General features: G+C 38.9%; 1 protein-coding gene across 1 annotated transcript in view; it reads right to left on the bottom strand.

Moving 5' to 3' along the window:
- Window positions 1-17493, bottom strand: part of STX18 (syntaxin 18) — a 59358-nt gene extending 41865 nt beyond the window's left edge. Inside the window, exon 1 of the mRNA XM_079306858.1 lies at window positions 17201-17493. Coding sequence (XP_079162984.1) covers window positions 17201-17365 — 165 coding nt within the window. The 5' untranslated portion in view covers window positions 17366-17493. The remainder of the gene's footprint in view (window positions 1-17200) is intronic.
- Between the last annotated feature and the right edge of the window lie 4312 nt (window positions 17494-21805).

Raw genomic sequence — 21805 nt, 5'->3', positions numbered from 1 at the left:
ATCAGGCAATGTGAGAATGCAAGTGAAAATTGACAGTAGTTTCCTGCAACAGTCACAAAATACACTTTGTTCATTTTCAAATGAACAAAGAGATGCAACTGAACCAACCAACCTTCACTTGAGAAAAACATTTGGTGTGGTCATGAATAATCTTGGGACTACAAACCAGGTTTTTTTTTTCCTGTAACACAACTGCTGTCTATTGCAGCCAGCATAATTCTTAAGTCACTGTTAGTAGCCTTAGAATTTGGGGCCAGTAGTGTCACTACCCCTTAAAATTAAAATTATCCAGATTCCAATAAACACAGTGCTAAGTCTAGACTTGTCATTTCAGGTAACCTGCAGACTACAGCTACTGCCTTAGTTTACTCTCACAACACACTCATTTCTGTTGTTGGTCTTAAATGCTTTAATTTCTGAAGTTCTGTGCAATGCTGAAGCTGTGTGAAATGAAATGGAGCAAAGGAAACAGATTCTGCATCTTGGTCACAGCAGATTTTTCCTATGAAGCTGTAACACAGAATTATTAAAAATTCAGAAACTTACATCAACCATCCCTACTTTCCACTGCAGTCTGGTGGTACATTCTATGGCAGCATAAAATTTAGTAGAATTTCTAGGTGAATTTTATTTCTTATGGTCATAACGATAATGAGGAAGGAAAAGAAGTGCTGGGGACTTACTGGAAACTGATTATGGTCATATCTTCTATGATAAATCTGCTAATACAAATATGATTGAGCAACAGATGATGATGCTATTAGCAACAGATGAAAGGTTTTCTTGGCTCTTGATGTGGAGTTAAGGCAGGGAGAAATAAAGAACTTCCCAATGCCCTTGTAAATAGTGTTTTGATGAAGGACTGAACTTTTAAATTTGAATTCCTGACTTCTGAGTGCATTACACTCCTTCCTTTTTGAGAGGGGAAATAAACAAAAAAACAAACTAGACTGATACTATATACTACTACATTTTCTGATAATACATTATTACAAATTATGCTTTAAAATAATGATTATTAATAAAATTTTATACATTTCCATGTTACCTCTTCAGAACAGTATAATTCATCCCAAAAACTACTATAGACTAAAAAACCAAACCAAACAAACAAACCAACCAAACACCTCCTACCCAAAAAAACATGCCAAAAGAGAAATATGCTTACAAAATATGTAGACAAAATACATTCCATGCAATCTCTTGGGCTTCAGCTTTATGATCAACGCAACATTCATTAGATCATTTTTTTCTTCAAGTGTTACAAAGAAAGCCAATTAAACATCAAAAGATTCCTGCTTGTCACGTCAAATTTACTACTTACTGGAACAGTGTGCTTTATTCATCAAGTATGTGTTGACTTGGATGTCATCATGAACCACATTCTTAACTAATTACAGCAACTGCTATGAAATACTGATTATTATTAAGAACAAGTAAGTTAAACTAATTATCATAGGCTTCACTTGCCAAGAAACACCATTCTATCAAAAGCAAACTGCACAATTAAAAGTTAAAAATAAAGCATTTATTCTGTTCTTAATCATTGCTCCTCCACTGCTACTGAAGATATAAGAAATGTTCTCCAGTAACAACCCCATCCTGTGCGCTGCTCTGGGTTCTGCAAATGCCACAGCTTTGCTGGAAAGAATGCCTGCCCAGAGAAGGCTGCTCAGAGCTGTCCTGTAAGGAACAGCAACACCATGCTGGAAATGTTATGTCAGACAGTGAATGCAGCACGAGATTCCTCTCAGCAAGATGGATATGATGTTATATTATATATTACGTGGTTTGCTCTGCTTGTGGGAGAATATTAAAAGATGCCTGGACTTCAGCTTGGTGGTCACAGTGATAATTCACATTAACTGCTATGACTTGTAGCTGTGTAAGTATTTTTTAACACTACCTGTGATGAACAGATATTTTACTTGCTTTAATGGAAACAAATTTAAAAAACAGTTGAAGATCTATTTTCAGCACAGTTGTTAATCTGCGTCAACTACTGGTAATATTGCAGTCAGGTAGACTGGGCCGATTTTTCTAAAAGAGCCAAAAACATCAAAGGTGGGTGTTTTAATCTGAATATCAAATATATGGATATGAGCACAGACATTAAATTACATAATTTTGTTCTGAGTATTTCATAATTTCATTGTGGCAATATTAAAGATTCAAAAGAGCTGTTTAATCCACTTTTTTAAAATTTAAAATTATTTATACAGTAAACTCTTAGGACTTGGTGTCATTTTACTAACTTCACTGGAATAAAAAATGTCACCAATAAATACTAAGTCAACAATAAAAACCTTCAACTAGGTAGCAAAATAAATCCTTTAAAAACTATCAAACTATGCTAAAAAAATTAGATATAAATTCAAGTTTTAGACTGTGGTCAATTGAGGTCTAGACAAAACCCTATGTTTGTTCACTGCCTAGTCTCCAGTCTGCTCCAAGTTTGAAAAGGTAATTGAACTCAGTCTATAATTACTGGATTAGATACAGATGGGCTCTGTACATTTCAGGGGAGGAAAGAACTGTTTTGATTCATTTTATGATTGCCTGTAAGGTCAGACTTTTCAAAATGTACTTTCATCTGTTAAATAGTTTCTCAAAGTCCCAGGGGGACATCTTCAATAACTGATGTTTTAAGCAATTTGAGTCTATCAGATCCAGTCTTTGAATGTAATATGCTGTCCATTTTCTAGAATTATAAATGTGCATGTAGGTTAATTGCTACAACTCAGAGAGAGTTTCAAAACTACATTTTTTTCAGAAAATTGCTAGTTTTACCCAACAACTGTTATGCATAAATATTTTCAGAATTATTTTGGTTTGGGATACAGCATATCTTTGGAAATACAAATAAGTGACACAAATTAGAAATGTCCTTACTCATAATGCCTTCCCATTTGGGGAATGCTCTCTTGGGACCCAAGCGAACAATATTTGAATAGTCTCAACTAAATCAGTTCATTTCTTGCAAAACAACAACAAAAAAGATAAATATATCTTAACAAAAAACCCTTAAAAACACTTGAAAAGGCTTCTTTTTTCCATAATCTCTTATTTGAGCTTTCACCCTCACTCTCAGTCAAGAAAAAAATGTGGAACAAACAATGAGCAAACATTAAACTTCCACTCAGCTAAGAATTTTTTGCACAGTATTTTCTGCAATTAAATCAGCCGTAACTCTGCAGCCTGTTTCAGTACAACCAGGATTTCATCTTGCATCATTCAATGTCTTGCTTAGTTAACAGTTCAAATGCTCTGCAAAGGGAATCTAGCTCTGCTCTCAGGGACTCTCAGAGCTACTGTAATACCAATTTAAAGCAGAAAACACACCATGCAATCAGAAGCAATATAATAGTTCAGTTCATAGTCTTAAAAGAGGTAGGAAACTTAATTCCAAGCAACTTACTAATTAAGAGTTTCAGTTTCTTTATATTACAACAATCCTCTTCCTTATAAAATTCCAATAAGAAAATATTTTTTTGTTCAAACATAGATTTGTGTTTAATCAACAACAATATCTCACTGGCAATAGTCTCAGTCAAACCAATTATCTTTGTAGGATCTATATCTAGACATCTATAGAGTTGTTCTGCCAGAGCCTTAGTCTTAAAGCACCAGCAATGAAATAATTGGAACTCTGTTAATGTAATCTCCTTTGTCTCCAGGTGGGCTAATGAAAAAACATGTTATCTCATGTAATTTCCATGATTAATGTTTTATTCATATTACTTCAGAGTTGTCCACAAGAGGGACAAAACCTGCAGGCAGAACCAACCACCACAAAGCCCCAGCAGAAAGACACATTCTAATAACTGAATTATTTGTATGCCTGCTCAGACAGAAGATCCTGTCCATCATCATCAAACTGCACAGAATTCCCACCATAACTTACAAGTCTCACCGAAAAAAGAAACTTGTTCTGCTGCATTTTGAGAACTGATTGATACAAATCAGTTTGTTCAAAGCACTTCAATCCATGTAAAATGCCTACAAGCAGACTATGGGTTTCAGCAATAGTAGCTCTTTTTTAAATGTAAGAGCATCAGTAGCAACCTTGTATAAGGAAATAATAATGGGCTTTGAAACAAGCATGCAATTTTACTCAAAAGATAAAAACCATCAATATTTGCATATCTTCTTCCACCACGTCCCTAATGAAGGTTTTAAATGCATTTCTTTGAAATAATACTCACATATAGAATTTGCATGAGGTGCATAATTCAGTAATTTTCCCAATCTTTACTTAAGAGCTATACAGAAAAGGCTTCTTCTCCTTCACTGTAAGCAACAAAAAGTTTCCTTCAAAAAATAAACATGCCTTATTTCCCCTAAAATATAAAGCTGTATTTCAAGAGTTATGTGGGAATCCATATACTCCACATACTATTCCTGAAACTTCTGTTATTGTTTTAGACAATAAATTGTGAAAAAATGCTCAAGTAAGTGAAATAGTCAGGCCATAGCACCACACATTCTGTATGCTGTAATACAGCAGAAAATAAATACAATATATGAAGTTACACTAGGTCACATTTTAGACCAACTAATTAGCTCTTTGATATTTTTTCCTTTTTCTTCTCCTTCACATTTTCACTATCTGTAATAAGCATTTTCCTGTATTTGCTGTACACTCCTTTACATCATATTCAAACCCATGAGAAACAGTATCTGAGCTCTTGTTAGTATTTCCCATCTACACATTAATGGATTCCACAATGAGATAAAAGTTTTGGGATGTGAAAGCAACATCATAAAGAAAAATAAAGTGTATTCTCACGAGCTCACATTATGTTGTATCATTGTGTCTTTACACAATCTTTTAAAACAAAAGAAAGATATCCAATTCATGTATATTAAACTGAGTCTGTATACAGACTACAGTGATGTAGTACTATTTAATCAATGATCACCTCACATCAGTTAATGATTCCTTCAGTCCTAAAAAACAATAAAATAAAATAAGTTTCACCGTCTTTGGACATCATTCATCGTCTAAAATCTGTGAGGAAGAAATCTGAACATTAAAAAAACATTAAAAAGTCCTTGCTTATTTCACAGCAACAAACTTCTGTGGTAGATTAAGCACCCTGTGAAATCTAATACAGCTATTTTATTTAAGAAATACTGTATCATGATTTGCTTCCCCTAAGTTCATTTATTATTAAAAATGAAGAGAGAACACCCATACATTGGCACAGTCCAAGGTCAGACTGATCAGAGTCACAGGTCACTGGAGCAGTAGTCTGAGATCTGGAAAACCAGTATCCAGTTCCTTGCACTGGTATGAAGCAATGTCCTGTATGTAAAAAGGAATTCCAGAGCCTTCTCTCTGCATTATTTACTGCATTATTTGTTGGGTACTGTATGCATTTTGAAATACATGCACTTGACTAACAAGATTTCAAGTGTTGCAGAATCTACCAAATCAAGTATCAGCTCACTCACACCTCAAATAATGCAAACTACTTGCAGCACTGTATCTTACTTTGTTTCTTCACAGGATTCGGAAGAAAACAGAGACTCTTTCTCTTGTAATTATGTGTCATACCAGAATAAGGTTAAAGGATTCCTCACTACAAGGCAGATTTTTCAGACTTTAGATCATTTTTGTAACTGTTTCTTTAAAAAAAAAAAACCTCAAACCCAACAAAGCAACATCCCACCACTACCACACTTCTGAAAAACGCTGCCATCAGACACAGCATTTCATCATTTCAATAGTGCTATACACTTTCCCTTTAAGTGAACATTGCCTCTATGTTTCATTAAACTTACATCTTATAAAAACGTAAGTCCCATTATTTTGGTATTGGCTTCTATGTGCAATATTTACTAGGAGACAAAAAAACCAAATTAGGTCCTACTACACCCACAACCAGAATCAATACACCCTTACACATGCAAAGGTAATATAATGCCCAAGAAATACATAAATGTATTTCATATATGTACATTTGCATATATGTAATAATTTTTCTATAGAGTTAAATGAGGAATGCCTCAAGCCTACATGAAGTAGCACTTTCTCTCAAACATCATGGAAGAAACTGCAGCTGGCAGTGTGATCACTGTCCAGCTGAACAGACCTAAAGAAAATAACATATAACAAAAACAACTGAAGAAAAAAGAATTTTAAGTTAATCAAAAATTTGTAGCTGTCACTTGAAAACCAGTATGCAACAAAGTTCTGAAAGAAGAATATCCCAAGAACACACACATCTGTTTAATATTACAAGCAAACTGTCAACATCCTAAGTGAAGATTTAATTTAATATTTTTTCTTTCTTGATGTTTTACCTTTAGTCAATTCCTTGTGAGAGTATCAGCTTTCTGTAAGAAACTGTTAGATATAAAGAAATGTTATTGTAGCATGTTTATAAAATCATAGTTCGAGAACTTTTTATTTTTGTAAGGCCTGACCACAACTTAATTATCTGCAGGACATTCCAAGCTCACAATTGCAAGCTCCAGTTCCCAAGCAATTTTAAACAATATCTACTGTACAGGACATACAGCACTGCAAACACCACAACATGGTAGTGTTTCGAAAAGTCACGATAAGAGCCTTTAGACATGGTTTTTATTTTCAATAAATATATTTCTCTACTAATCATTTAATGGTTTTCATCACCACTACATGTTTGCCTTTCACGCCTGCTTGCTATCAGTGTTTATTTTAGTATAAGTGAACTAGTCATAAAAAAGGCAGATACCAAGTATGACATGATGGATGTCACACACAAAGTGTCCTAAGAGCAGTGTGTTCTTCTACAGCTCACACAATGTTTTCATTCTTTTCCAGGAAAGAACCAGAGTAAAAGTAGGAAACAAAACTTGTTAAATTTGAGATAGGGGAAAAGTGAGATCACAAGCTCAGACAAAATCTCTCAAAGGAAGGCCAGATATTTTTAAGAGAGAGAAATCTTGTAAGTCCTGGAATACAAATTTATTTTTAAAAACATCCAAATCATCTGAAAATAGTCAAGGAAATAAAATCATCATCCAATTACATCCAGATTTGAAAACCAGCAGATGACACAAGACTTCTATAACAACCTGGAACTCCAGGAGTCTGTTTTCCTCCCCAAAACACCAAACCACCTTTATTTCAACCCACTACTGACAAACTCCTGTTTTCTTACCCTTTTAATCACCTCCCCCATTTTCTGGAGGCTGATGACTGTGGCTACTCTGCACTCACAGGCACGCTGCTCACAGAGCCAGTCAGGAGTCCCCACTGCACTCATGGTGGGCTCCTGTACAACCTGATGCCAACCTGGTCTTCTAAACAGACTAAGATTTTACTTTCACCTCGACTAAACACTGGAGGCCTTAGGTTTTTTTACCATAAGAAAAATTTAAAGATTCGCTGAATGACCATATTAAAATTATAGTTATTCTAATTAGAATAATGCTTCATATTAGCAGTCAAAGAAATTTAGGAGTAAAACCAAGACCTCTTCTCTTATTTTCCACCATTAACCAACATAACATTTGAGAGCTTATGAATATCCCCACAGAACCTACACCAACATTCATTTGAAACCTACCTCACTCTTCCAACCTAGCTGAAAAATTGGGAGAGGTAGGAAACACCAGTCAGTTGCATCTACTCAAGAGAAATTAAATATTCAATTTAGAATTGGTGAGATTACATCCATATTCAAAACTGTTTAAAAGTCCACAAGGAAATATCCAGTGTGAAATGACAAGCAATCCATTAATAGTGGAAAATCAAAGAGTGAAAGAAAGTTTGATTACATTTAATTGTATCTGTTTTTTGTTTTGCTTGCTTTTCAAATGCTGGACAATACCTGCAGAAATGGAACAGATGCAAATTTGGGTCAATGCAATACATGCACTTTTCTACAGGTCTCCCCAGCCTCCATCAAAAGAGAAGGCAGAGTCAGAATGAAAGGGTAAAAAAGATCAACAAACACCTGATCACTATAAAATGTAATTTTTTGCCAGACAGAAAGTTTTGACACACCACCCTGAAGCCAGGAAACTTTCAAATTTTTGAAAAAGTATCCATCAGTTAACATTCTATGCAATTATACCACAGTGTAATATTTTCAACACTAAAGAACATTTTCCTCAAATTACTGGAAATGATTCATACCTCCAATTTTCACCCTTTAATTGCTCTCACTGCTGAAGCTATCGTGCCAGGTTTTAATATTTGCCAGTCTGAAAAATATTTTCAAATATAGTGGACTGAAGTTTCAAAGACGAGCATATAATTATATAATCTTTCACTGAAAAATTGTTTCCTTTTATCTATAGTGAAACACACAAAAACTTAATCTACTCATTACCAAAAAAATCACAAGCTATCAGCTCAGCATTACAGCAGTAACTAAACCTGATGACCAAAATGAGTCTCAATTAGCAAAAAATCAAGTGTGAGTACCACTCATTGAAAGCAATGATATGTAACCAATTTTTGTAAAAAGTTCAAACACCCTTATGCTTTGAAACAGCTGTTCTCTGATATTAAACTTTTTTTTGTGAAGCATAAATTCAAAATAACAGTATCTCCCCCTTTTATTAATATTTCAATACACTTCAGAGTTTAAACCAATTAACGTGTGATGACTCAGAAATTGTTTGATAATTGTCACAGATGAGAAAGTTCCTTTGATCAGACTCAGTTTAGCAGAAGATTACAAAAGAAGTTACTTTTCCAATGTGTAAGAACATCTGTCTCTATCTAACTGAAGAAGCAGGATACACCATGCACACAGAACTGCAGGATGCTGGGAAGAGTGACAGCTAAGACTTTCTCTGGGCTGTTATCCACCAAACTTGTTCTATTTTCCAAACAGCAGAGGAGGAGAATAATCAAACTCCTTAAAGTTACCAACTTCCAGGGAAATTAGCTTTATTTTGGACCCAGTATTAATAGCTGGAAAAATAAACCCTACGGTTGCATCACTTAACAAATCACACTGATATTCTTTGGAGTTCGCTTATTTTTATGTTCATTTCTGTCCCAAACAAGCAATTATATTTCAAAATACATAAGTACAGAGCCCAAAGCTTGTAGCAAGGGCAGTGCATCAAAGTACTCCAAATAATGAGCTGCTCTTGCTCCAAATCTTTGATGAAGAACTCAGAGATACAGCAAAAAGTATAAATGCATCAGTTAAATTCACTAACCTGAAAATATTAAGTTCCAGCTTTTTCTCCCTTCTTCCACTTCCCTTCCTCTCTTCCCAATTTAGATGAATCATATCACAATCTCGTATCATTTCCTTCTATAACCTCAATCATTCCATTTTCTTCCAGCTATACCTGCACACTTTCTACTGTCTATCTCTTCCAGTGTATCCCTCCAGCTTTTCAGACACCTCAAGGCCCACCAGCTCACCCCTAGCCCATCTTTCTCCTTCAGAGGTTATGCTTATGTAAATTATGTTTAAGAAAAGAAGGAGACTACCTATGATAAACCTCAGCTTTCTTCCACTTCCACAAGCTCTATAAATTTCCACAAATATTATCCTTATTTGTGGCAGGATGGAAAAAGCAAGAACTTGCAAAAAGTGTCATCTTAATGGAACACCAGGGTCAGGAAAAAGTTCATAGCTGCAGGATATAACAGTATTCCTCCAATTTCAAGCCAGGAAAGAACCTCACACAACCAGCTTGGAAGGAGGTGAGGTGAGGACGAAGACAATATCCTTGAAGTGGGAGTTGCAGTGTTAGATACTTTTGGACTCCTCAGCACCACATGAGGTCCAGTTAGTCAAAACAAAATTAATAGGCAACTAAGGAAAGTTGTCTCCCAAGCCAACTTTCAATCCTGCTGTTCTGTTAAATTCAGAAAATAATTCCCATGGAGTTGAGAATGTACTTTAAAACAAACAAACAAAGCAGGGGGAAACAATGACAGACATTTGCACAGACGTTTCCCATAATGCAGGAGTTCATAACTTTTCCCCAAGGCCAACCAATACCCTCCTCACTGTTTCTGAAGTGATTTTTGCTAAAACCAGAAGCATCACATGGGGAACATTAGTGATTTGGCATTTAGTCGTAATGCACTGAACAAGGTCAGCATTTCTTTCTTTTCCAAGTTTGGTGGGTTTTTTTAAATCTTTATTTTGCTATTTTCTTAACCAGCTTTTTACATGTTTCTCATCTAGTAATTAAAATGATTGTCTTTCCCTTCCATCTCTCAGACTAAGCTTCTCTAACAAGGAAGAAGGAAATGAGAAGTAAAGCCAATAAATGTCCCTAATAAAAAAACCTAACATTAACTGTAATTTGCACAGGGGAAGAGATAAATCTGAGATATTACACAGCAGTACACTGTAATTCCCTATTTGAAAAAGTACAATTTAAAATTATATTTTCTGCCTACAACATGGGGGAAGGAAAGCCATGTGTGTGTAAATGAGTACAAAATGCCACATCACTGGTGAACTTCGGGGTAAAGAATGACTGTTCATAACTGCTCATAGGTTGAGCAGTCATAATCCTTATGACCTCAACAATGGGCCCAATTTAATAGAACTTATCTGTCATTAAAAGTTAAGTGAACTGAAATATCACTCACTGTCCAAAATTTGGCACATTCATTCATTTCTAATAAAGACTCTAATTTGGCTACACCATAAACAGTATATATTTCCCCTGCATTCAAATAATCTGTCATGGGAGTTATTCTTATGTAATTGGTAGGGTCAAAAAATTGTATTAAATAACCTTATTAAATCAGGTTATAATTTTTTAGTTGGAGTATAAAACCAAAGCCATTAAAGCACACAACTATAGCCACACAGCACTGGTAAGTATCAGCTATTCAACTGCAACAGAAGCAGCTCACTACATGACCATGCAGTCTTTGGTGCTCTGCCTGTGTCCACCCACAATGTCACCACTCTTGGGATATGGAAGTTTTAAGGATTAAGACCCTTTCAGTTCTGTTTTAGACCTGGAGAACACATGTCCCATCCCATAAAAGCTAATACAGCAAACTGACTGTTTCATTAATTTGGCTATTTCCCAGTCTTTTGAAATGCCCATATATAACCTTATTCATTCTGGAGTCACCAAGCTGAACTTGACTCAGAACCAGCATCACAATAATTGCTGTATATGCCAATAAAACATTTCATATTTAGCACTTTTATTTTTCTATAACTTTAAATTTTAGAACAGGGAGGGTGTTACTTCCTGCATCAGCACATTGGTACCTGCCAATCACTGAAGTTATGATATATCTGAAACCAGTAGGCAGTAGAAAAGCTTGTGGACCTCCCAGTCTGTAAGTCAACTTTTTTTCTTATCACATCAGAATTGTATTAAGCATGAGGAATCCCCTGTCTGAAATCTAGATCTCTAGATGTCATCTACTAATATTTTTCAAATTTTTATTTGTAAACACCTAGAAATTTTCCAATGAAGGTCTTGTCTTTCTTGTCTTTCTCTATTAACACTGCGTATGTTACACAATTTCAGTAGCTGAATTTTATTCTTGGTACCTCTTCAAACAATCCTGAACACCCTGAAAGAGATCAGAAAATATATATGTTTAAAAGCACTCCCTTTTAGTTGTGCTATGTCAACAGTTACATCATGCTACTCAAGATGATCCTCTACAGTCATTTTGGGGGACCAGCTCCTGTTTGGGCATTCCCCGTGCTTTTTTTAGGCTTTATTTAATGCAGTGACAGTGGCAATGAATAAACTGTAATACCATATACAAACACTCCTACTCTTTTTCTGCCCTAGGAGAATGCTCTAAATACCAATCTGTATAAAAATGTGCAGGAATATCTCAAATCTGGCATCAAAGACAAAACACCAGCTCACCATCTCTTCAAACAGCACTGCTATTTTAAATTATCCTGTAGGCTGCATTCCAAACAGTGAAATAAGTTGGACTTTCACAGCTATGCATGAAAAGCTGTTTTACACAGAGTATGTAAAATTTAAAAATAAAATAAAATTGTAAAGTCACCACTGCCCTAAATGTAGCCAAAGCAATGTACTACAAAAGTCAAGTGGCCTTGTAATTAAAAGGTTTGCTTAAAATTTATATTCAATGTTATTTGTTCTGGCTTTCAGAAGAACTAGTTTTGGAGACAAGTTTTATGTGGGGATTTTTCCTCCTCGTTACACATTTGTACAGAGCAGCTGAATATATTTTTTTGTGTGAATATTGGCCTATTGTACCAATTTTTTTTTAAGAATCAGTTAATCATCCTACAGAATCCATATGCAGAACTTATATGAGCAACAGATGTTGCAGCCTCATGAATCTGGCCTCCTTATGTGCTCAACAGCTTCAAACATGGACATTTCATCATTCTGAAATTTTGCATTTAAATATTTAGAAGCATTTAACCTTTCAAATTTTCCATTCTCAAGGATATTTCTTCAGATATGCCTGATTGAGTTTTTGAAAAATTTATGCTCCAGCTCTTCAGATTTTAGCTTTTCACCAAACCTTAAAGAAGAGAATTTTCCAAAGTAAAACAGATTTTATTCATGATTGCAATTAAATCCACCATGAAATTTTGCTTGACTATTAATTTATATTTATTTCTGTTTATAGGCTGCATCAGCCCTGATTCCATTTCTCCAACACATATTGAACAATCAGCAATCATAAGAAGTTCGTGTTCCTTCAATATTTTCAAGTATCTAGGAAGTATATTTGACAGATTATATTCCCAATTGCTGATACTTGCCATAAAAAAGTAAAAGGGAAGGTCTAAAGAGTCAGATATTCTAATACTCTCCTAAAACAGAAGGTCAAATGCCAAATACTTTGTAAAACTGACAATCTTTTAACACATCCAAAACAACATATTTAAGGCATTGTAAAGCTGTGAACCAGTTTCACATAAACTGGGGCTCTGAACTGTTTATGTTTGTCACTGAGCACTTACTGCAAGCCCATTTTTTTTACTGAAGCACTTTTGCTCCAATCTTTAAAATTCTTCAGTCATTTAGCTTAATCTCAAACCTGACACCATACCAAGGAACAAATGTACTGGATTTGTGTGGCAAGGTTCTGGTAGTGGGGGGCTACAGGGATGGTTTCTATGAGGAGCTGCCAGAATGTTCCCCCATGTCCAGTAGTGGCAATGCCAGCTGGCTCCAGGACAGACACACCACTGGGCAAGGATGAGCCCAGCAGCAGCAGTGGCTGTGCCTATGGGGTAACAGAGTTAAGAAAGGGGTGAAGAAGTGTTACTGCACAGCAGTAACTGCAGCAGGAAAGAGGAATGAGAATATGTGAGAGAACAGCCCTGCAGACACCAAGGTCAGTGCAGAGGAGGGGCAGGAGGTGTTCCAGGTGCTGGAGCAGAGGTTCCCCTGCAGCCCCTGGTGCAAACCACAGCAAGGCAGCTGTGCCCCTGCAGCCCATGCAGGCTCCATGGTGGAGCAGGTGGATGCCCATGGCAGCTGTGACCCCATGAGAGGCTGGCACAGTCTCCTGGCAGCACCTCTGGAGAGAGAAGCCCACACTGGAGCAGCTTTGCTGGCAGAACCCCACAAGGGATCCACACTGGAGCAGTTCACAGAGGACACTCTCCTGTGGAAGGGACCTGCCTCTGGATCAGGGAACAGTGTGAGCTGTCCTCCCTTGAGGAGAAAGGAGCAGTGGAGAGAAGGGTGAGGAACTGACCTCCACTCCTTGTCCCCCTGTGCCACCGGTGGGAATAAAGTAGAGAACTGGGAGTGAAGTTCAGCTTGGGAAGGAGAAGTGGGGGGAAAATGTTTTTATGATCTTGGTTTATTTCTCATTATCCTCCTCTGATTTGTTTGGTAATAAATTAAACTAATTTTCCCCAACTCAAGTCAGTCTTGCCCATGACCCAATTGCTGAGAGATCACTTCCTGTCCTGACTTTGACCCATGAGCTTTCCATTCTGCTTCCTCTCCCCCGTGCAGATGATAGAGGTGATAGGCAGTGTTAGAGCAGCTTTGGTGGGTACCTGGCAGCCAGTCAGGATCAAACTGCTACAACTACTGCTACTGTTACAACTACTGTAAGCCTATATAAAAGTATGAAGAAATGCAAACTTTAATATCCTTGGGTGCTGCATTTGAAACTGCCATGTGACTGTAAAGACTAAGAGAAAGAAAATGTTTTGTTTTCATTCACTAAAAAGCACAAACATACACATAGCAAATTCTAAGCTTTTTATAAATTGCAGGTAATGAAAAGTCTGTCACTCTAATTGTAGCTTTCCTGTATCTACAGGACCCTGTTGATCCTTAACAATAATTTCTTACCTGGTCCTAATCAATATGTAGCTGGTGAAGAGATTGAGAGGTGCCAAAAATAGTCACCATAAAAAAGACATAAGTCACATTACGTATCAGACAACCCAATGGCTGTACAATGGCAGCTGACAGACAAAAAAAAAAAACCCAAATCAAACCAAATAAACAGTGATGGGTCAATGCCAGGGCAAAGAAAATCATTACAAGACCTCAGAGCCATAATACTCATCTTTGATTTATATGAATGGAACAGTTTCATCATAGTTTAATAACATCACCAACAATACCAGACTCTGCGACTAAGTTACCGTGGTTATAGATGAGCTTGTAACATTTTTTAGATAAGAACTTAGTCTCAAATACAAAAACATTCATCAGCTCCCCAGAGACTGCAGCAACACAGTATACCTGAGCATAAAATAGCCAGCTTCAAAAAAAAAATACAAATTAATACAGAATGCTGAATTTTTTTTTTGTGGTTAACACAAAAGACCAAAACATCAGCATCTCTAAATCAGCTTCCCCACACAATATTGATTCAAGTCAAAACTCGAATATTCTACCTTCTCTGTGCCTCCTTCAATCCACCTAAAAAAATCATGTGAAGTTTGAGAAAGTAAAATAGGAATTTATAACTTTATCTCCCAGGTAGAATGAACCTTCACCACAAATAAGGAAGCTGTGTAGGATTACTAGTTACAATTTTGTCAGCTTTCTTCTTTTCCAAACATAAAGCACCTTCAATCTTCCCTCTTAAACATCACTTAAGAGACTGCACACAAAGAAGTCAAAACCCAAAAAAGTGTCCACAGTCCTTGGATCGTACAGCAAAACTCACAATCCTTCAGGAGGAGGGATGATGCCCTTAATAACCTGCTTTAACTTTTGCTCAGCCCTGAAGGGGACAGGCAGCTGGAGCAGATGATGGTTATAGGTCCTTTCCAAATGAAATATTCCATTCTGCAACCAAGTAAGGCATAAAGAAAGTGGCGACTAAGTGTAGCTTATTCAGGGTCTTCACTATCATCTTCTATGGATTCTGACCAGTGTAGTTCATTAAAACTTCTATAGACAACACTTGCTAAACATTTGATACCTTCCTCAGATTAAAAAATAAACAAAAAACCTGTACAGTAACAAGAACTCACTACCTTTTGGAGAGCTTTTAAAAAAGAAATACATTAAAGGATTAATGCATCTGTCAAAGATTACATTTCTAAGCCAAGGTCTTCAGCATACACTTGGCTGAAGCAGTTAAACTTTTGTCAAAAGGCTACAATAAAGTATTTGAAAGAGGGTTTGACATGTACATAAACAAACTGAACTGTATTTGGCTGGCACAAACAGGTAAAATCATTGTTTGTTTTACTATAAAGCTTATTCTTCTAGCTGCAGTTTCAATGTTTTATTCACACATCAAAATGATGTTCTGTGGTTTGGTGGGTTGTGGGCTCACTGACACAAAGGTACAGGAGTTACAGAGCAAGGCCAGCCCACCTCACTCCTCAGTGACCAGCTGCCAACAGGCACCATGTGTTCACACAGCAACATATTTCAGTTTTTGCTTCCTCTCCAAAGTCACTGTTTATATAAGTGCCATTAATTAAAACCGTTGTTCAGCTCATCCCCACTGGCATCAGCTGTTTACTTCACCTGATGCTCTCACAAATTAAACAAGACACTTTTCTCCACGCCTCTGTCCTTCTTTCTGTTGTCTGGACAGTGCATTGAGGAAGCTCAGAAATGGTGAGGAATTCAGAGAGAAAACTGGGATCATCAGGAAACAGCAGCTGTGAATAGAGGGAAGCCAAGGAGCCCAGGGCAGGAATAAAAGGACATGGCTATAGCATGTTATCACTGCACAGGACTGTAGAAGGGCAAGGAGAAGATGGAGGTGAGGACAGGCTTGAGTATGAATAGAAAGAAAATCAAACTTGGGAAGAGGCAAAACCAACGAAGCCCTGGTAGTAGGAAGGTAAGGGGGGAGCAAAGACTAGAAGGGAGGAAGAGATTGGCATGAATATCGTCTGAGACTGTAAACTGTTTGAAACACAGACACAGAAACAGAAAAGGAAGAATCGAAATGCAGACAGAGATAATACTGGTGGCAATGGGCAAAAGGGTTGTTCAGAGGTAACAAACAAACCTGAATATCTAGAATGGAACCTAAAAACCTCAGCTTTCCCTGTGCTTCCTCTGCTACTATAAACCATGTGTGCATTCCTCATCTAGTTCCAAACTTGTACATCCATTCTGTAAATCGAACTCGTCAGAGTCCCGCCTAGTTTTTTAAAATAAAGTCCAGCGTTTTATCAAAGATAAGTTATTCAAATCCTGCCTTTGACTCAGTATGGAGGAAAACAATATCCAACAAAACTGTTTTTACAGAATGACTATAGACTGAGGATGCCGATCAGCTTCCACCTCTGTAATTCCTTAACTTTTCAGTGTTTGTCTTTTCAAGTCTTAAAACGTTCCGATTACCAGCGTACAAGTACTCTGCCCAGGGCTGGCACTTAAGTGCCACACGGTGTGCCAGGGGAAGGAGCCAGCGCAAGGCAGGCAGCACGCAGGAGCAGCGCTACAAACGCTGCCCAACGCGTGTGCGCGGCAGCGCCGTGCTACGTGGCAGCAGGAACAGCCCGAGCAGGCACGGCCCGAGGGGCGGCGGGTCCGCACGGACACAACCGCGGCCCGGGAGCGGCGGGACAGGCGGGCTCGGAGCGGGCTCGGAGCGGCCCCGGCAGCGCCGGGCCCCGGCTGTCCCAGCCCGCAGCCGCGTGGGAAAGCGCTGCTCTCTGCGGCGGCTCCGCGCCCGCTGCTCTCCCCCGGGAGCGCGGGCCGCTCGGCGGCGGCGGTGAGGGGCGGGCTGCCCGCCCGGGCGGAGCCGCCGCCGGCTCCCCGGCTGCCCCTCGCCCTCCTCCCCCGGGGCCGCACTCACCACCTCCCGCGCCCTGCCGGTGAAGTCGCTTTTGGAGCGGGCGGAGCCCCGCTTGAGCAGCTCGTCCCTGGCGCTGTCCCCCGCCGCCGCCACCCCCAGCGCCTTGTTGCGGGTCTTCACGGTCTTCACGCTGGCCTTGAAGAGCAGCGTGATGTCCACCGCCATGGCGGCCGCCGGTGCCGCCGCGCGCCCTTCCCCGCGCAACGCGGCCCCGCGCGGCGCGTTCCGCCTGCGGGAGGGGCGGGCAGGCCGCGGCGGCGCGGGAGCGGCTCTGCCCGAGCCCGGCCGGGTAACAGCGCCCTGAGCGGGACGGGGCGGGAGCAGTGCCCGGCACAGCGGCTCTGCCCGAGCCCCGCCGGGTAACAGCGCCCTGAGCGGGACGGGGCGGGAGCAGTGCCCGGCACAGCGGCTCTGCCCGAGCCAGGCCGGGTAACAGCGCCCTGAGCGGGACGGGGCGGGAGCAGCGTCCCATACAGCCTGCACTATGCAATCTCTGTGCGGAAAATAGAACGTGTATGGTGTAACGGTGAGGTGTCGCCAAGCGGTGCTGGTGCAATTAGAGTTGATTAATTAACCAGAACTGCAGAGCTGTCTGGGATCGGCGCTGGGGTGACTCCCCTGGGAAATGCCATCATCTCCTCCCCGTGGTGACAGGGACAGGACCCCCGGGAATGGCCTGGCGTTGTGTCTGTCAGGGGAAGTTTAGGTTGGATTTTAGAAAAAAGGTTCTTCACCCACAGAGTGGCTGGATACTGGCACAGGATCCCACAGTGCAAAGCCTGACAGGGTTCAGGAAGAGTTTGGAACCTGCTCTCGGGCACACGGTGTGGCTCTGCAGGACCAGGAGCTGGACCCGATGATCCTTGTGGGTGCCTTCACACAGAATATTCTGTTTCTGTGCTTGTATGTCCCATGACCGCATATCCCTGTGGAGGCAGAGCAGCCTTGTCAGGCCTGGAGCATTCAGCGATGGGTTCCTCTCCTGAAGGGAGAGCTGCCTGCCTTGGTGGCCCGATCTGCTGCCATCCTGCACTGGGACAGTCACATCAGTGCCTGCAAGGTGGGGAAATCTGATTCCACAATAAATTGTGAAATAACCTTTGTTATCGAGGCAACTTTATTACTATGTTCTGTGCAGTGGCCTAGCTATGTGAGGTTACATGGCACAGAGGGGAAAGCTTTTGGCCAAATAACTAGTGCTGTTTATATAAATATGCTTGTGCATTCATATGTGCCACCCAATGCTCTGGGATCCAGCAGGCACCATGTCCTTTCACTGACCTGAAGCACATTCATTCCCTGTTACAGTCTCCAAAGAACACAATTTCAAAATCCTACCTCACCCCAGCACTGAAACTTAATCAACCAGAACTATTTTTCCTATCTACTCCAGGGTATCAGGGTTTCTTCTTATGTTGATTACTACTCTGCTTTCAGTTAGATTCCCATCCATTCAGCCTTAGCTGTATATTAGTGGTTCCTTCATAATTATATTGTAATTACCATTCATTCATACTTTGTTATTATTGTTCTATTTTAAACTGTGTATTTATTGTGGTATAGATACATATTTCTAATTAAAGGAATAAACTGTTTTAAGTCTCTGTCCTCGGTGCTGGATTTACCGTGAGAATATATTTAAGGTATTAAATAAGTGGACAGTGAAGGAGATTAAAGTTGTCATTCCAGGAATGCCAGCAGTACTTGATTGAACCCTGACTCAAATGCTTTCTCTTTCCTGATTAAGAAATTCAGTGTAATGATACTTCAGCAAAGGATGCATTTCATAAAGCTATGTGAAACACACACATATTAAATCAGATCCTTTCAGGTATGTTTCCCAATCTTGATAGATTTTCTTTTCCTTGCATTACCAAAACCTGAGCAGTCACATATAATAAACTTTTAGTAATTACTTGATCATGACAACATCCTCAGTCTTAAACTCCTTGAAGACACTTCTGAGACATGTTCATGAATGCTGCCTGTTAAAGTAATTTTCATGTGCTGTGGTTCTGCCATCCTTATCATAACTAATAACTCATTCAACATACAAATTCTTTTACAGGCACTTGCACAGGTTAGTTTTTGTCAGTAGAAACAAGAAGGCCACATCTTGGCCCATGGTAGTATGCTCCTGAAAGTGTAGCTGATAGCACTAACCTGTGATTGTTTGCACATTCAGCTATATGGTTTGTTTCATTATTTAATGAAGCAAAGATTTACACTTCCTTAAAGTGTTCTCATTTAAGTGGCCATTAGATAGGAATCTACAGTTTTCCTGCTATTGGGAAAAAAAAGCATTGCTGCCTGTGTCAACTAATAGTTTATTTTCTAATGAGATTTAGAGTCTTTAAAACAACTAGAATACTCTATATGTATTTTGACCAAAAAAAGGAATCAACAGTTCATTAAAGCAGAGTTAATTTTAGCAGACACACTGTAGTTTGCCTCCTATTTTTGCAAAGATTTATACACATATTAAACTACTCTGAATACTCCCACCGAGGTCAGTGGAACCTCACAAGGCACACACAGTGAAACACATAACTCTTTTACTAGATTAGGACCTTAGCTGGAAATTCTGTGGGAGCAAGATCATGTCTTTATTTCTACTTTTACTTATTTATTTGTGCTTCATGCATGTGACCAATAGTTACTGAAAAACACCCCGAAACAGTAATACACAGTATTATACAACCAGTTTTGAATCTCAACAAGTCTTAAAACTTCCATTCCAGCCCAAGGAAATAAACAGACTCATTTTAGAAAAAACAGAGTATTAAAATTCCATAAAGCTGATCTCATCTATTAGAAATAGTCTGAACAGTTAAACTGGTAAAAGAAAAAGTTAAAGTACTTTTTTAATGTGAAAGAAGGTTGCTCAAATGGTCTAACTCATTAGGTATATAATACCCAGGGCCTCTGCTGTAGAGATAGATAGCTTTGAAGATTACAATTGCTTTAAAATCAGTTGCTAAGAGCTGGTGCCCAGAGTTTTCATTTGAACTTGATCCAAGCTTCCTGTATACAGTAACTGCATCTCCTCAGTCACCATTTGCACTTCCACAGCCACCTTTTAAAAGCTTAGAGCTTACTCTGGAGCAGATAGCTTTCAGCAGTACATGCTGAAGCTTCCTGTAATCGTTAAAAACACTCACCTTGAAATTTAAGATTTTAAGGTTGGAGTAAAATTCTGAAAACATACACCAAGCACTACAGTCCCCCCACAAGCAATGCAGGTAAATTGTGACACCATATGCACTGTGCCCCAGCAGGAGCATGTCTGGAAGAGAAGAAATTAGGACATTGCAAACTGCAACAGTTCTGTGTGCAGTGTGAGGACAGCAAGCTGATCATCAGGTCTTGGTATACCTACCTGCCTAACAGGCAGTCCTAGGAAAATCTGCCCGTGAAAAGAAGTTCCTGTTTCCCTGTGATTATCAACCAATGTGCCCATTAAAGAGGGGCTGGTGGGGTTATTTCAGAGACAGGTAACTCGTCAAATTGTAATTTCCTTTGGTGTGAAAGACAAACAAAAGGGATAAAGCTCCTGAACTTCTTCCAGTGTTACAAAAGTCCTGATTTGGCATAGGCAATAGAAAACTATATGTGGTCCATTTTATACATTTTTTATTTTTTCTTGCAGAAACCCAGTAACTTTCTTTATGTGATGGCAGTGTTGCAAAATGAAGAGAATATCAAGAGGAAGGCAGTTTGCTCACAGTGCACATTTGTAAGAAAAATCAAAATGAGAGAAACTCCATTTGATGGCAGCTTGAACTCTTAAGCCAATAGCATGCATATTTACTGGCTTACACTTAAAGTAAATACAACTTGGTGGATATCCAGAGAAATCTTTAGTATTTAAAAGTGGAAGATAATACAACCTGTACCAGGGAAGTATGGTGACTTCATTGAAACAAAGTTTTGTGGAAAGAATGGATATGATCTGCAACTTGTATTGTCTGTGGCCACAAATATTGACTGCTAGAAACCAGTTCAATTGGCAGGAGAGTGATCTTCCACTGATTCCATGTTAACAGCATGCAAAAGTGATGGTAGGATGGCCACTTACAAAAAATGGGTAAAACAAGAACCGCAAAAAAGTAGAAAACTAAAATGTAGAAAGAACCTATTTAAAGAATTATTGTAAAGGAGATGAAGGGAGAAAATGAAAAGAGCTTCTCCAAAGTTATTTACAGACAATGATAGGAGAAAGGGATTTATGAAATCTCAACCATTTTTTTTTCAATTTTCTCATAAGGCATTAAATTGATGTTATTTTATGTGCTTTGAAAGTAAAAGAGAAAAAATCAAAGTGGTATTTTAATTCTGTTTCAAATGATGTAAACAGCAGTGGCCAATAGATATGTCAGGGAAACAATGTCTTTCTTAATGCCTGAGTGCTTCCCACATTTACAGGGTCAGAAACAGCAAGAAGCCAAATCAAAGAAATTTCCATTGCTGGGATTTGAGTCAGGCCCAGCATACGTCACTAGAAATTGTACAAGGTCTTTGCCAAACCCACAGAGGACTGGAGTAATTCCACAGCTCCACTTGGACATTTCTGAGGTTAGGCAATGTCTCCCTATCTGCTGGATA

This window comes from Erithacus rubecula (genome assembly GCF_903797595.1).
Source record: "Erithacus rubecula genome assembly, chromosome: 5".
Classification (NCBI taxonomy): Eukaryota; Metazoa; Chordata; class Aves; order Passeriformes; family Muscicapidae; genus Erithacus; species Erithacus rubecula.
The sequence above is the reverse complement of the archived record's forward strand: the minus strand, read 5'-3'. Positions and strand labels throughout refer to the sequence as shown.